Source organism: Egretta garzetta, unplaced genomic scaffold (assembly GCF_000687185.1).
Source record: "Egretta garzetta isolate BGI_Z169 unplaced genomic scaffold, ASM68718v1 scaffold70, whole genome shotgun sequence".
NCBI classification, from domain to species: domain Eukaryota; kingdom Metazoa; phylum Chordata; class Aves; order Pelecaniformes; family Ardeidae; genus Egretta; species Egretta garzetta.
In genome coordinates this window covers 2369731-2383275 of record NW_009258539.1, presented here as the reverse complement: position 1 = coordinate 2383275, position 13545 = coordinate 2369731, and the positions used below count along the sequence as shown (strand labels likewise).

The window sequence follows — 13545 nt, the reverse complement described above, 5'->3', positions numbered from 1 at the left end:
AGGAAAATAAAAGCTTTATAGAAGAAAAGGTGGTGACATTTTTCAATCTTCTAGAGGAAAATACCTATTTCAATCTATGTTACAGTGCATTAAGGATATAATGGGAACATTATTCAAGTGAGTATTTGCATTTTTAGCTAACTGATAACCAAAAGCAGCTGTATGCTGATCTTTTTTAATCAGTTATTTCAGCAACATGAAGAATATCCTTCCTCTTGCAGAAGAGGGACAGGGGACAGAGAGTCTGCTTTGTTAGGACAGAATACTCACTGTCTGTAAGGGCTTCCATAAGTGACTGCTAAAACTTACCTAATTTTCTTTAATTAAAAAAAAAAGTCTCTTTTTTTCCCCCCTTTTAATGAATATCTGTTTCAGCAACCATGTTAGCCCAATGCCTTTCCTACATGGATCTTCACTACCACCCTGTGAATCCCAAGTAGTTTGGTGCAAAAATGCTAAGCAGCGCCAACTGCAGTGCAAAAGGGTAGAGGAAAGCCCCCTGTTTTCAAGAGGGTTATAAATTCAGGTCTTTTGCCATACTTGATGCTAATAACTGTGGTGTTCCCAGGTCATTTCCCTAACTATTTGCAACAACATGAACTTTACCAGCCTGTGCCTATGATCACACGTAACATCCCTACTGTGCACAGTGCAACTAATTGCTTATACGCTAAAGTAACACATAAAACAAAATAAGCAAATAAGCTTTGCATTTCAATTTTGTCACTTGTGCGTTTGCCTGGATGTTCTCTGGTCACCTTCTCTGCATTTATGTGGGCTGGGTCTTTTTTAGACCTGTCTTTTTTTTTTTTTTTTTTTTTTTTGCTTTATTTTGTATTTGTATTTTGTATTTGTATTTCATCACTCCCCTCACCTCAATTTTACTCCTCAGCTGAAAGTGGGGAAGAAAGTCTATTCAGCCAGTTCTCTCCTGGCCACTGGCAAGCTTTTGTAGGCCGCAGTTCACTGATTACTTTTTTTTTTTTTTTTAATTACTAAATTACAGTAAGGGATGCATATTCAATTGCAAACTGCATTACACCGTTAGGGTCATGTCTGGTCACAAAAAAAAAAAAAATCTCTATCCTACCTATCCAGAGGTTAAAAGATAACCTTATTAAACCATTTGCTAATTGCATAACTCACTATTTGCATGAACTGTGTGAACACAAGGTCTCAAGGGGTCTTCTCCACACTATGTGGAACTTAAATAATAGTATTACTTTTACTGGGTTACTTGGGGCTTGCAGTTATACCCTATGCAACAACTATCCTGCATTTCTGGAATAAAAAAGAAGTGTTAGTGCTAACTTCGCTTCTCTTTTTTTTTGCTTAAGACATACTTGCTTACTCTACTCTGCAAGACAGCAGATAACCACCCTGTCACTGAAAACAGATGAGGTTCTGAAAGTGCCAGGAAATGCAGAGGACAACATTTTATCATTCCCAAAGTTAAAAGGGTTTGTTTTTCTTCCTCTGCCCACACCATTGAGAAGGACAAGGCTCATTTTTGTAAATAAAAACAAGAGACACCACAAACAGTCTAGACCTAAGCAGCACCCTCATTTATACATTTGTACAACACCAAGTAACAGGAAACCTGAACAAAATTCTACAAACGTCAGGCCACAGTGGAGAGACTCCAAAGCCATTTGCTAACCTAGACTGAGCCACAGGCATTCTGAGGAAAACCAAGACATCATACACAAAAAAACACTGAGCACGAATACTCTACCACCCACAAGCTTAAATTACTGGTAGCCAATTCAAATGGCAAAAAACCCACTTTCTTTTGTGGACTGTTGCTGAACCTTTTATCAGAGACTTCCCAGAAACAAGAGCAGCAGCTGAGGCCTCACAATCTGCTGAAATCTTATTAGTAGGAAGGAAAGTTAAATCTCAGTATTTATTTATCTCTCTTTTGATTTATGTATACAAAAGCAACTATTCCAGCCGAGGTTCCTGACAGACTGCTGACTATGTAATGAAAATTGCTGGCATAACTAATGTAAACTAGGCTGAAAATTAGCCTAGTCCAGTGCGACCATGCTGGTAACTACAATCCATTCATATTCCCTCGACATATTTGGAGACTGTGATCCCAAGAAACAAAAGCAACAGGGGAGGTCAGACAAAGGGTTTAGTTTCAAACCTGTTTTACCATTAATTTGCAGAGAGGAGGACAGACTCCAGCACCGAGAATATGCTAGAAGAGCAGCACAGTCATTACAGACTACCAAGGAGTCACCCAGGAGAACAGCGAAGGCTGTTACAAGCATTGTAAAGCACTGACCATTTACACCAGCCTCATCTTTATTAAAGGGATAACGCTTGGAGGTGATAGCATGTGTGTGTGTGTGTAAGGAAGATGGTCACTTGGGACTGAAAGTACTAAGTGACAGAGAGTGCACTGTATCCCTTAGAAAACTGTTCTCTGCTTCCCCAAAAGGGACAGTTGTTTTTTCCCCCAGGAACTGGATACAAGAGCAGTTTGGAATTCATTTGGAGGACTCGGGTACCAGCAGGTACCTCATGATGTAGACTTTCTGGGATGCAGATCAACCGTCCCACTTACCAACACAGGACGCTGGCCGGCCGCTCCAAACTTTGTTGTCCATGCACGTTACTATACGGTCGCCTTTCAGCTGGTACCCCGGTGAACAGTAGTACTCACACCTCGAGCCAAAGTAGGCACCATCTAAACACTTGAAGCCCCCATTGGTCGGCATGGACAGGGTGGGGCAGCGCTTTTCTGGAATAGAAAACAAAAGACTTCTGGAAGCCCGTTATCCTCCTTTAGAGTAATGTGAACGTGGGGTATTACACAGACATAAAGATGCAGTTAGCAAATGACAAGTGGGAGAAAGTCATCTTCCATATGAAGCTTTCCACACTGTTCTTATTAGCCACGTTTAAATTGGCCTTTACACACATAGTGCCCTAATTCAATAATATGAGAAAAAGATAAGTACCTATTCCTCTCTCTGCAGAAAATGTTTTACTGCCAGAGCCCATTTAGACACCCGATGTGAATTATGTCAGGTTACAAAACCCAAAACAGGCAGTCTTTTAAAGCAGCTTTATGGCTCTGTCATAAAACTATTCAACAAATCAAAATCCCACACTCATAAAACGTCCCCTATCTGCCAAGAGTATTTGTACCACTCATGATACTTACCGTGTCATGTACCACTGTAAGATCCTCAGCAACAAGCCAATCTACATATCTAAGTATACTGTCAATGTTTAAAATACAAACAGCAATCTGAAGATCACTGTTTCAAAGGCAAGTAGACTTTATTGTCTGCTGAAGCTGCGGCGCAAGCCGCATGCAAAGATTTTGTAGCTACTTACGTTTGCACAACACCTTCCCAGACCAGCGTTTGCTTGACTGACAAATTAGCTGCTGAGGGCCATGTAGTTCGTAGCCTTTTTGACAGCGAATATCACATCTTGTCCCCAATACATTCTTGTAATATTCCCCTTGAGGTGTCCTGCAGTTTGCATAACCATGTTTCACCTTGATGGGGGAGCACCACGGTGTTTCTAGCACAGAGAACAAAAAAACCACACATAGTACTTCGCAAAACGTAAAAGGTCAGACAGAAATATAAAATCACTTCTTTATTCAAGGTCACAGAGAAGAAATGGAAAAAAGTCTTATTTAAAAAGCTACCAAAGTGGAGAAGTAACAGTGCAGCAAGGTGCACTAAGTCTTATACAACAGAAGGTCAGCCTTTCAAAGACTGGCAGTTTTTTTATAGTAATGTTGGTAGCCATTAGACGGGGGGGTGGGTGGGTGCGTGGGGGGTGTGCTATGGTTTTTTTTGTCCATGGAATAAGTGTGCCACCATGTGGACAGTTTGATGACAACTGGACATTTTTTCCCTCTCTTCTTTTTAAATGGATACATCTAACTTCTCTTTGGTAACAAAAATTTGCATTAGGAACACCTTTGATCTAGCTGTAGCTCAAAATACTCAAAATGTGGGTACCGTCTTCTTGTGAGGATTTAATACCATACTGTGATACTGATGGGTGCAGTAACAAATAGAGACCTCCCTTTCCCAGCCAAAGCTTAAAAATCTTTGTTTAGCTTTAACAACAGGGTTCACCAGGAAAGCCATGCTTTTTCTGCTGTGGGCAGCTCCTCACTAGGAGTTTCCTACAGAAGGAGTGACTAAGCCTGCCCCTTCTCAGCTCCAAGAGTTGAAAAGGACATATGGAGAGGGAGAGAGGGAGTGCAAGGAAACAGAGGAAGATGACAGGTCCTGAAATCCTGTGTGACAAGGTGTGACATGCAGGAGGTACATGACAAAACTTTTGAAGCCTGCAAGAAAGATGGAAAAAAACCCAAACCAAACAAAACACGAAGAGCTTTAGCCTTCATCCTTACAAAGTCACAGGAGACATTTAAAAATCATTTCTAGACTATCTTTGGCAGATGTTCACTTCTAGCTCTTAATTCCTCAAGTTATAATGTATTTTTTTCTACATGATTTAGATGAGTTCCACACATAAACAAACAAGTATCAATACAGCTTGTTGTATTTCTCATACATGGGATATTTATATTCAGTGTACAATGTCTCTAGGATGCATTAACACCTTCTCAATGGAAACTACATTTTGCACTTACATTTTGCTGTGCTGGTCCTGAATCAACACAAATAGCATCTGAAGACTAAAATCAGAGACTAATTGTGAAGCTTTTGACTAGACCAAGAGCACGTACCTCTAGACTAGTTTGTTTCTGAAGCAGCTGTATTGTACTGTGACATGGTTATTTTTGTATTTCACCAATACATGTGAAAGACCTTTACAAAAAGATGTGTTAATGGCATTATTCCGAGTTTTGCCAAATATGCAGTAACTAAGGCATGGGAAATGAGCAGGCCAGCCTGAGCAGGCCAGTATAACAGCACACAGCAGGTTAGGGGCAGAGTGCAGTTCAGCTTTTTGGCTCAGCCACACAATCATCCCATCTCTGTTTTTTTCCCCACAAGTACTGAATGTCAAATACATCCTCCACTATTTGCCTTACAATTATGAGAAAGTAGTTTGGTGGAGAGTGGTTTGGTTTTTTTTTTTTTAGAACTATTTCCTGTCCTTCACTCTAACCTATACCCCATAGTCGCCAAAACACATTAAAAAAAACCCCATCAACTTACTTGGGCCACTTTGTTGAGGGGCTGGATCACATTGGCTCACATTTTTCAAGCTTGCTACAAACCAAATTAAAACTGAGAGCAGGGGAGGAGTGTGAGGAACAGAAGTCAATCGGCTACTGCTGATGATGACGACAGCCCCCATCTCTGCAGCCTCCTTAGCTGCCCACCCCAACTGCCACTGGTGCAGTCTCAAGCATCACTTCCAACCGCTCTCTGGGGGAAGCCACACATGGTGGATTCACAAAGGCAGCCTCCGTCTCATTCCCCTCCTGGAGAAATCCTCCTCCTCCTGAGCTAACAACAGCTTTTCCATAATCTCCCCTTCAGTGGCCTCATCCCAAAATATTCCCAATTTTTATGTCCCACCTGTTATTCTCATGGCCTCCAATTTTATTTTAATTAAAAAAAAAAAAAAGCTTTTTCGACGTGCTGTAGGATCTCCTTAACTAAGGAGGAAGCCTCAGTTTTTCTGCAGAAGGGTTTAAACCTGAAGTTTGTAGGAGAATACTGACTGAAGGGGCACAACAGGGGGATGAAAACTCAGGTAGGCTGGGCTTTTGCCCCAGCCACCTAGGTAATCCTTCGGCGAATCAGTTCAAGATATTTATGCTTCAGGTTTTCCACATACATAAGGTGCAAATGCACATGGCTGATTTCCTTTATAAAGGGCATTAAGACAGATATACTGCAACATGATCAAGAGGCTAATAAAAAGACAAAAAAGGCAAAGCAGCTGTTTCAGGTATTGCAAATTGCCTATGTTTTTGCTGCAAATTTTTGTAGCTTTACAAACACGCTTGGCTTGAGTAAACAGCTGCATATATATTTAAAAAAAAAGTGGCTAACAGCTAACAAATGCAGTTTAATGCACAAACAGAATACTAAAAAAGAAAAGGCCCTCCCTGTAGCATCATTGCAGTTACAGTGGTCTACAGAGAGAAACAAAGCAAGGCTCCTAGGGAGGAGTATTACATCTTTTACTGGACCAAATGATACTGTCAGAAAGAAAAACAAAACCAGACATGCTTTTGGATGCAGATAACTTGGAGGAGGAACATCTGTTTGATCTAAAACATTGTTATGCTTACTCTAGAACTGAATGTGATTAGAAGAAAGTGGGTGAGGCATGGTTTATAAGGGGCCAAATAGCTGGGTTTAGACCAACTGGTATCACTGAAAAAAACCCCAGCTAACTCGAAAAGCTTATGTGCCTGAAAGCACATCAAACAATACAACAAAGTTTTAGATCAAAGTTTGTTTATTTTTAAGTGAAGGCGCATATTGGTTTTCAAAAGCTAAGCAGCTACATGGAGTATTTATGGAACATCAGGGCTGGATGGGTCCCTGAGAGGTCACACAAGCTGTTCCCTGCCTCAAGACAAAATCAGCTGTGCTCCTGAAGGCTTTGGGAATAAGAAAAGCTACAGGTTTCCCACGCACCTCTTCGGGAGCTTCACCATCTGTACTGGGCTCTGTTCACCTAACTGAAATTTGAGACTTTAGGTACCAGGACCTATGCAGTGTCTTTCCGTTTAACAGAAAGTTTGCACCATTCCTCGGTGATACAAGAGCCTGCATTATCACTTAGCAGTAAAACATTTCAGAGACTCAATCCTGTGTTTGAAACCACTGGAAAACAGGCAGCAAGCAGAAATGGCTGAAGCCATAACGTTGCCTCTACAGCTAGGGCTACTGTTTGATCATTACAGTATTTGAGAAAACATATTAGGAATGAGGATCATCAGAGCAGTGGCACTAGAGCTGTGATGAAGACAGGAACTGCTGTATTCGGAAAGCCTTTCCTCATCAAATATGATCTGAGACAGCCATGCCAAGTGGCAGGAAGGAAAGCATTTTCTAGAGCATCGTTTCTCCCAACCCCTCAGTCCTGTTTAAACACCAGCCTCAGCAAGCAAGCAGCATGCAAAGTGACTGGCAGTACTGCTGGTTGCTGCTATACCAGTCAACAGAGCCCAGATTCACCAGGGAGGAAGGGAAGAACTCTTTAAAAATGCTGCGGGCACAGAAAGTTTCAATGACGTTTCTCTGGAAAGCTGAGCAAGTTGAAAAACATCCACATGAAGACAAAAGGGTTTGGTAGGAGGTCGATATCCCCCTCCCCCCCACAATAAACTGCAATGTTTTGTTTGCAGATGCCAAAGAGGATGAATTTGTGTGCTTGCCTGCACTGTTTAGAGAGTATGTGTGCAAAGAAAAACAATGCTGCTTACGTATGTTAACATCAGTTAAGAAAATTCATTTTGTTATTTGTTACTGAGAAGTTTTACTTGCTGAGCAATGGGCCATACCCAAAATGCTGGACTGCACATAGAAGAAGCTCTGCACATAGCTGCTCAGCCCATTTTTCCTTGCTTTGTCCTTCTCCACCCCCTACCCCCAATACCAACTTAAATAAGTATGCTAATGAAGAGTGAGCCTTTTCTATTCCAATGCTTTATACCCTTAGATTCACATTGTCTGATCTTCAACATTTGGCAGTAGTGCTTCCAAACTCGGGGCAGTTTTTAATATCTGCGTGAATGACTCATTATGTTTCACTTACCCTGGTGACATTTTGGCTGACATGAGTATAATCCATTTTGGATCACCATATAAAAGGAATTTATACAGAATCCGCATTTTAACTACTTGCCTGCCCTGGCATAATTTGGCATTGGTTTATCTTCACCATCTCTGGAATTCTTTTTCTATGTGTCTGCAGAGGGCTACACATTAAAAGGCAAAGAAAAAATGAGCTTACCTAAATAAAGCTTTAGAGAAATATTTCTGCATGTGCTTAAAAGCAAGATTTTATAGTGAAGTATTTTACTGGGAGGAACATAAGCCAGCCACATAGTCATAGATCGGTGCTTTCCTCTTTGTTGTTCATAAATGTCTGAATTACTTTATGACTTACCTCTTATAAGGCCCACTGATTCTTTGCAGAGAATCAATAACGTACAAGACACCAATGCCCAGTATTTTCAAGTAATCAAAATGATTACATTACAATTCTAGCATGTCCACCGATTAGTTTACTAAAAAGAAACACAGTTGCCATTTAAAGTGACAAATTAAATGCTAAGCTTCTTTACTGTCTAGGCTTCTGAGGGACATTGGCAGAGGAGAGGGGTATTGAGACAGAGGCAGACTTTTTAAGAAAATGGACACAGTAAATGGAAGATTTACTAGTAGTGGCACAAAACTTCTCCATCATGCTGAATGGTGAAATCTTCTAGACTAGGGAAGAAAACCTGAATTTGTTTTATAAACATGCCAGTCCATTCACTCATTCATACAGCTACATAATTCCTTTTTGGAATGTACACATTCATTCGTTAAACACACTTCACTTGGCATTTCAGGTAGCAGGTTAACCACAATGCAGAACAATTTTATGGAGAAAAAGAAAGTCATGAAAATCAAGTTCTCTTGCATGTACTTCTATACATTACCATCAGTAGGCCCAGGTTTTGAGTCAGTTTATCATTGATGGTTTTGTTAGGATGTATGAAGAAGAAAGAGAAGCTCCTCCTAGATTTTCATGATTTAACAACCTGATCTTCCAAGAGCAAAGGCAGTGCAGAAGTTACTTACTCAGGTGCATAAAAGAGTGGTGATCAGCACTTGGTCTAATTTCCATTGTTTAAAATAGTAGAAATTAAATCTTGGTCTAAAAATCCATGAGAAAAACCATGGAGCTGGATCACCAAGATTTTATAATCCATGAAAAGAAAAAGAACGAAGCTTTCTCTCAGCAATCAGCCGATCCTCTTTAGCACATAAGCAAAGCATTCACCTTTATATCTATTGCGTGCATACACATCTTCGTCATCTTCAAGGGGTGAATATCCCGATCCTACAATACAAAATAGAGAAAAAAAACTGCAGCAAGAAAAGAAATATAAATTAAGAAAAAAAGAAAGCTTTGCAAAAAGACATGCAAGATTGCGATGCAATAATCTACGCCATGCCATCAGCACGGGCTTCTCTGCAGCTCAGATACATAGCAGACCCAGTTTATAGTGAATTTGGAAGGGGCAAATTGATTTGATAACCAAGTGAAATAGCAAATCTCTCTCACTGCTCCTAGAGCAATGTTGTGCAAAGCCATGTTACACATGTTAAGTCGCAGCTCCTCTGTTAAGGAAAGCTTACCTACCATTAAGTTGATCTACTGAGCAGAGAACAGAGGAGGTATTGGTGAAGGGGCACGTCAAAGGTTTCACTATAAAGTGGTTCCATTGTGTCAGTGGCTGTTAACAGCCATCAGGCCAAACAGCGTAAGTAAAATGTACATAACTCAAGAACAACCCTCTTTTACAACCTGGACAATCTTCGTACCAAGAACAAAACATTGAGGTACATTACCTGCAAACACAAGTTACACTCAAATCAAATGCACAGTTTAGTATCAAACAGTCTTCTGGGGTTGTTCAAAATAAAGAGATAGTATAGTTCTGTACTGTTAAAAACCTGGGCAACAGTTAAAAGCTTAAAATAAAGGTAGAAACTGCTTTATAAAAACCAGAAACCATTTGGAGTACCACCATTCAAGCAATTCATCAGTAAAATGTGGCAGTCAGGAAAAAGCCTTCAAAAGATCCTTAAGCAACATTTATTTAAAATCAGCAGCTTCAGAGCATGAAGTCTAGTCTAAATTTTAAGTAAGTCACTGCCCAGAAACCAGTGAAACTTTACTTCTTACTCCACCAGCCTCAGAAAAACCCAAAAGAAAGAAACCCAGCCCATGTATCTGCAGCTGCTCCACGGGAGTAGCTTAGGGTCCATCTACAGAAGGGCAGTGCCCTCCACAGCACCAAGCTGCAGCACTGCCTGCAAGGGTACAGAAGAGACTCTTTGCATCTCCCCTGTCCCTTCTCAATGCATTACTTGCACGTCAGGCGCTACCACCTGGGACCTGCGACCATGCCGCAGCACTCAGCAGTGCCTTCTGGGAACTGCTGGGAAGAGGGAGATGCACATGCTCCACATCAGACCAAAATTTTGCACCAATACTGCAGCTATGCAGACTATTCAGGCTCCTGCATGTGAAAATCGCAAGAGTTGTGTTCACCTTTGCCATAGAAGTAGCAAAACCCCACAATTCACCTTGGACCCGATTCAAAGCTTGCTGTTATCATCGGGAATCCTGCCACCAATTTTCAGAAAGGTTCAAGCTGGGACCTTATGAAGTGAACATCCAAACAGCTTCTCCCCTGAAACCAAGAGGGCTTTGGATAGCACAGGCTTCCTATCACCTGGGACACGTTTCTCTGCTTTTTTTAATTTTTATTGTGGTTGAATTTTTGATGCCTAAACACTGACATCTGAAAAACTTCTCAACACAAAAAAGTTAAACTTTGTTGCACTTGAAGCCTGACTGTATAACATAAAGAGCAAGTTGTGATCCCTGAGGGCTTCATGGAGACCTTGATATGTAAATGAACACCTCTCTAAGCATTCAATATTCTGTCAGAATTTGAGATACTCTTAGCTAAGTTACTCAGTTTGAGGGTTACAAACTGTTACGTCAGTGTTTTCATTCTTAATTGTCCAAGTTTTACTGTGCAGCAGCTTTCAAATTAAAGTATCAGTGAACATTAGAGCTATGTGAACTCTTACATATTTACCTTTCCTTAGACAAGAAATAATTACATGCTTTTGAAAGTCTTCTAACAAAAATTGGCCTTAAAGAGTTATTCACGGCTCTTGCCCTGAAACGAGGCTCAGTTCATGGAGTTTGACATCTCCCGTTTCCACCTCATTTTCTAGCTCGAAAAGAAGCGAGGCAGGTTTGTTTCCTAGCAAGCAACTTCTTTTTTTTACTGTTAATAACCCCAACAGGCCTGCCTTGAGGAACCATGGGAGAGGTCGTCTTTGTGCTACCCTGGGAGAGGCTCACTCCCACTTTTCCGCAGCCTCTTCTCACAGAGAGCCCAATGGCTGACACCAGGCCTCAGCGGGGCCGACAGAGCCTGTGCAAGCTGGGGAGACCAATCTGGGCATTGCCCACCAGCTCGGGGACCTGCCACGGAGAACCAGCCTAATCCAGAAGGCTGGCCCTGACGACCTGGGATGGCTCTGGGCAGGCGTATCCACACCACCACGCTGTGGCCCCAGGGCACTGTGGCCCCACCGCACACGGAGGCGCTGGATTTTCTCCCATCTCCACACGCCCTTCTTCACACGTGCCTGCACCTGACACTCTCCTGTACCTCTCCCCGTATTCACCCACCCACGCTGCGCTGACAGACCTGTCTTTATCGTGGCAGGCATACACAGAGCAAAGCTGCCCCGCTTCAGCAAGATGGCTTCTGCCCCAGTGGCCATGAGGCCTGACCCGGCACCTCATTCCACACTGGGGCCACCCCAGGAGTGATCCTGAGCAAATCGCCATTTCATCTGTGTTTTCTCAACCACAAAAGGTTTTTCTGCTTCACAGAAGTTCAAAATTAACTACCAAGCCGCGTAAGGGCAAAGCATTGTTCTGCAGTCAAAGTGCTAAAATTATCACAGTACAAAACCTGGGTATTTGAGGAAGAACAACAAGAACAACAAGCTGCTTTACAGATGTCCCACATCATGGTTCGTGTTACAGCAGGTTCCTGCTGGCTGTGGATTTTGTTCTGGCAGACGACAAGGAAAACCCACGAAACCACACTTTCATTTTAAGATGAAATCTATTACGAGATTAATCTATGGACTTAAGACAATTCTGTTTACCTTAGGAAAAAAGATTTCTTCAATCACAAAATAATCACTACATTTTTAGAACCAGGGATGCATAGGGAAGTTTTCTCTTTACATACATTTTATTAGGGCATAGAGTTTTAGTGAAACTACACACAACCTAGCAGAAAACATGTAGCAGTGTCTGTCACCAAGAACCCAACAGTCTGTGATGAGTGAATAAATCCAGGGATATGACTGCCGGGAAGGGCAAGAGGAGCTATGACAGTAATCCAGTAAACCTTCTGATGAAGTAAAAACTCTCCATACAAGAAGAATCCATTATTAAGATAAGACATTTACTTTTCGTGTTCAAACTGGCAAGCAGATGGGACACTAGGACACACAGCAGTTACCCATTTGGGCAAAACCTAAACCAGACCACTTCAGGATCAGTTTTGACCATGTTGTGTGGTTGCCAAATCCACTCCAAGTGTCCTGATGCCAGCCTACAAAGCTCTGCTTCACCAGTTCTCATCCAGCGAAACACTGAAGTATGTCCTGAAATGGTCTCACCAGCCTCTAGGAGGTATCTTGTTTAACCCTAAACCCACTCAAAATTGATTACAGATGTTTACGTTCAACATCAAGCATCTGATGAAGTACTCCGCTGCTTCAGTACCACAATCTACACCCAGTGAAGGCAGCTAGTCTCAAGTTTCCCCCGACAGCTCCACTTCCACACTTACAGCCCAGCATTTGCTCTCCTGGCCGGGGGCCTTGGTCTGCTGAAAAAGAGAAGGAGGGAAGTGCAGCATATGGCTGCATTCAATGGATTAGCACAGGTTACAGTGACACTGTCACATATGCACACAGTACAAGATACATAAGTTAAGCACACAGAGCCAAGATGCTTCCTATATTTCTAAGATGTGATCGTCCTCTCCTTTGCCTGTTTGTTAATAAGTTTGCAAAAGCTCTGAGAGGAGAGTACTTCAATTGCTACACAATTTGTTGGTGTCTGCTGAGCCAGAGAAGGAAGACAAATGCTATCAGATTGCAGGGGAATCACAGAATCATAGGATGTTTGGGTTTGGAAGGGACCTTTAGAGGTCACTTAGCCCAACCCCCCTGCAGTGAGCAGGGACACCCTTAACCAGATCAGGTTGCTCAGAGCCCCGTCCAACCTGGCCTTGAATGTTTCCAGGGATGGAGCCTCTGCTACCTCTCTGGGCAACCCGTTCCAGTGTTTCACCCCCCTCATTGTAAAGATTTCTTCCCTCTATCTCGTCTAAATCTACCCTCTTTTAGTTTAAAACCATTACCCCTTGTCCTGTCGCAGCTGGCCCTGCTAAAAAGATTGTCCCTGTCATTCCTATAGGCTCCCTTTAAGTACTGAAAGGCCGCAATAAGGTCTCCCCTCAGCCTTAAGTTTCAAAGTTTTAAAAGGAAGCTTTAAAGGGACTTCTGCTGTCCCTCAGTTTTGCTCAAAACCTGACTTTCTTAAGTACATTACTCCTTTGTGCACCACAGAAACCTGAGCAGATAGAAAGACACTATTCCAGACAAGAAGATCCCAAACTTCACACTTCTCAGGCACCCTAATTCAGGCCATGGCAGGCAAAACCTCTCTAATGGGTAACCAACCTCTGCAATAAAACATTTCAGATATTACATGGTATTAACCTTTAATTGGAAACAA

General features: G+C 42.0%; 1 protein-coding gene across 1 annotated transcript in view; it reads right to left on the bottom strand.

The window, feature by feature from the left end:
• Window positions 1-11504, bottom strand: part of SRPX (sushi repeat containing protein X-linked) — a 22818-nt gene extending 11314 nt beyond the window's left edge. The window contains exons 1-5 of the mRNA XM_009646178.2: window positions 11429-11504; window positions 11245-11298; window positions 8971-9030; window positions 3355-3546; window positions 2576-2752 (exon numbers count right to left, since the gene is read on the bottom strand). Coding sequence (XP_009644473.1) covers window positions 2576-2752; window positions 3355-3546; window positions 8971-9030; window positions 11245-11298; window positions 11429-11504 — 559 coding nt within the window. The remainder of the gene's footprint in view (window positions 1-2575; window positions 2753-3354; window positions 3547-8970; window positions 9031-11244; window positions 11299-11428) is intronic.
• Between the last annotated feature and the right edge of the window lie 2041 nt (window positions 11505-13545).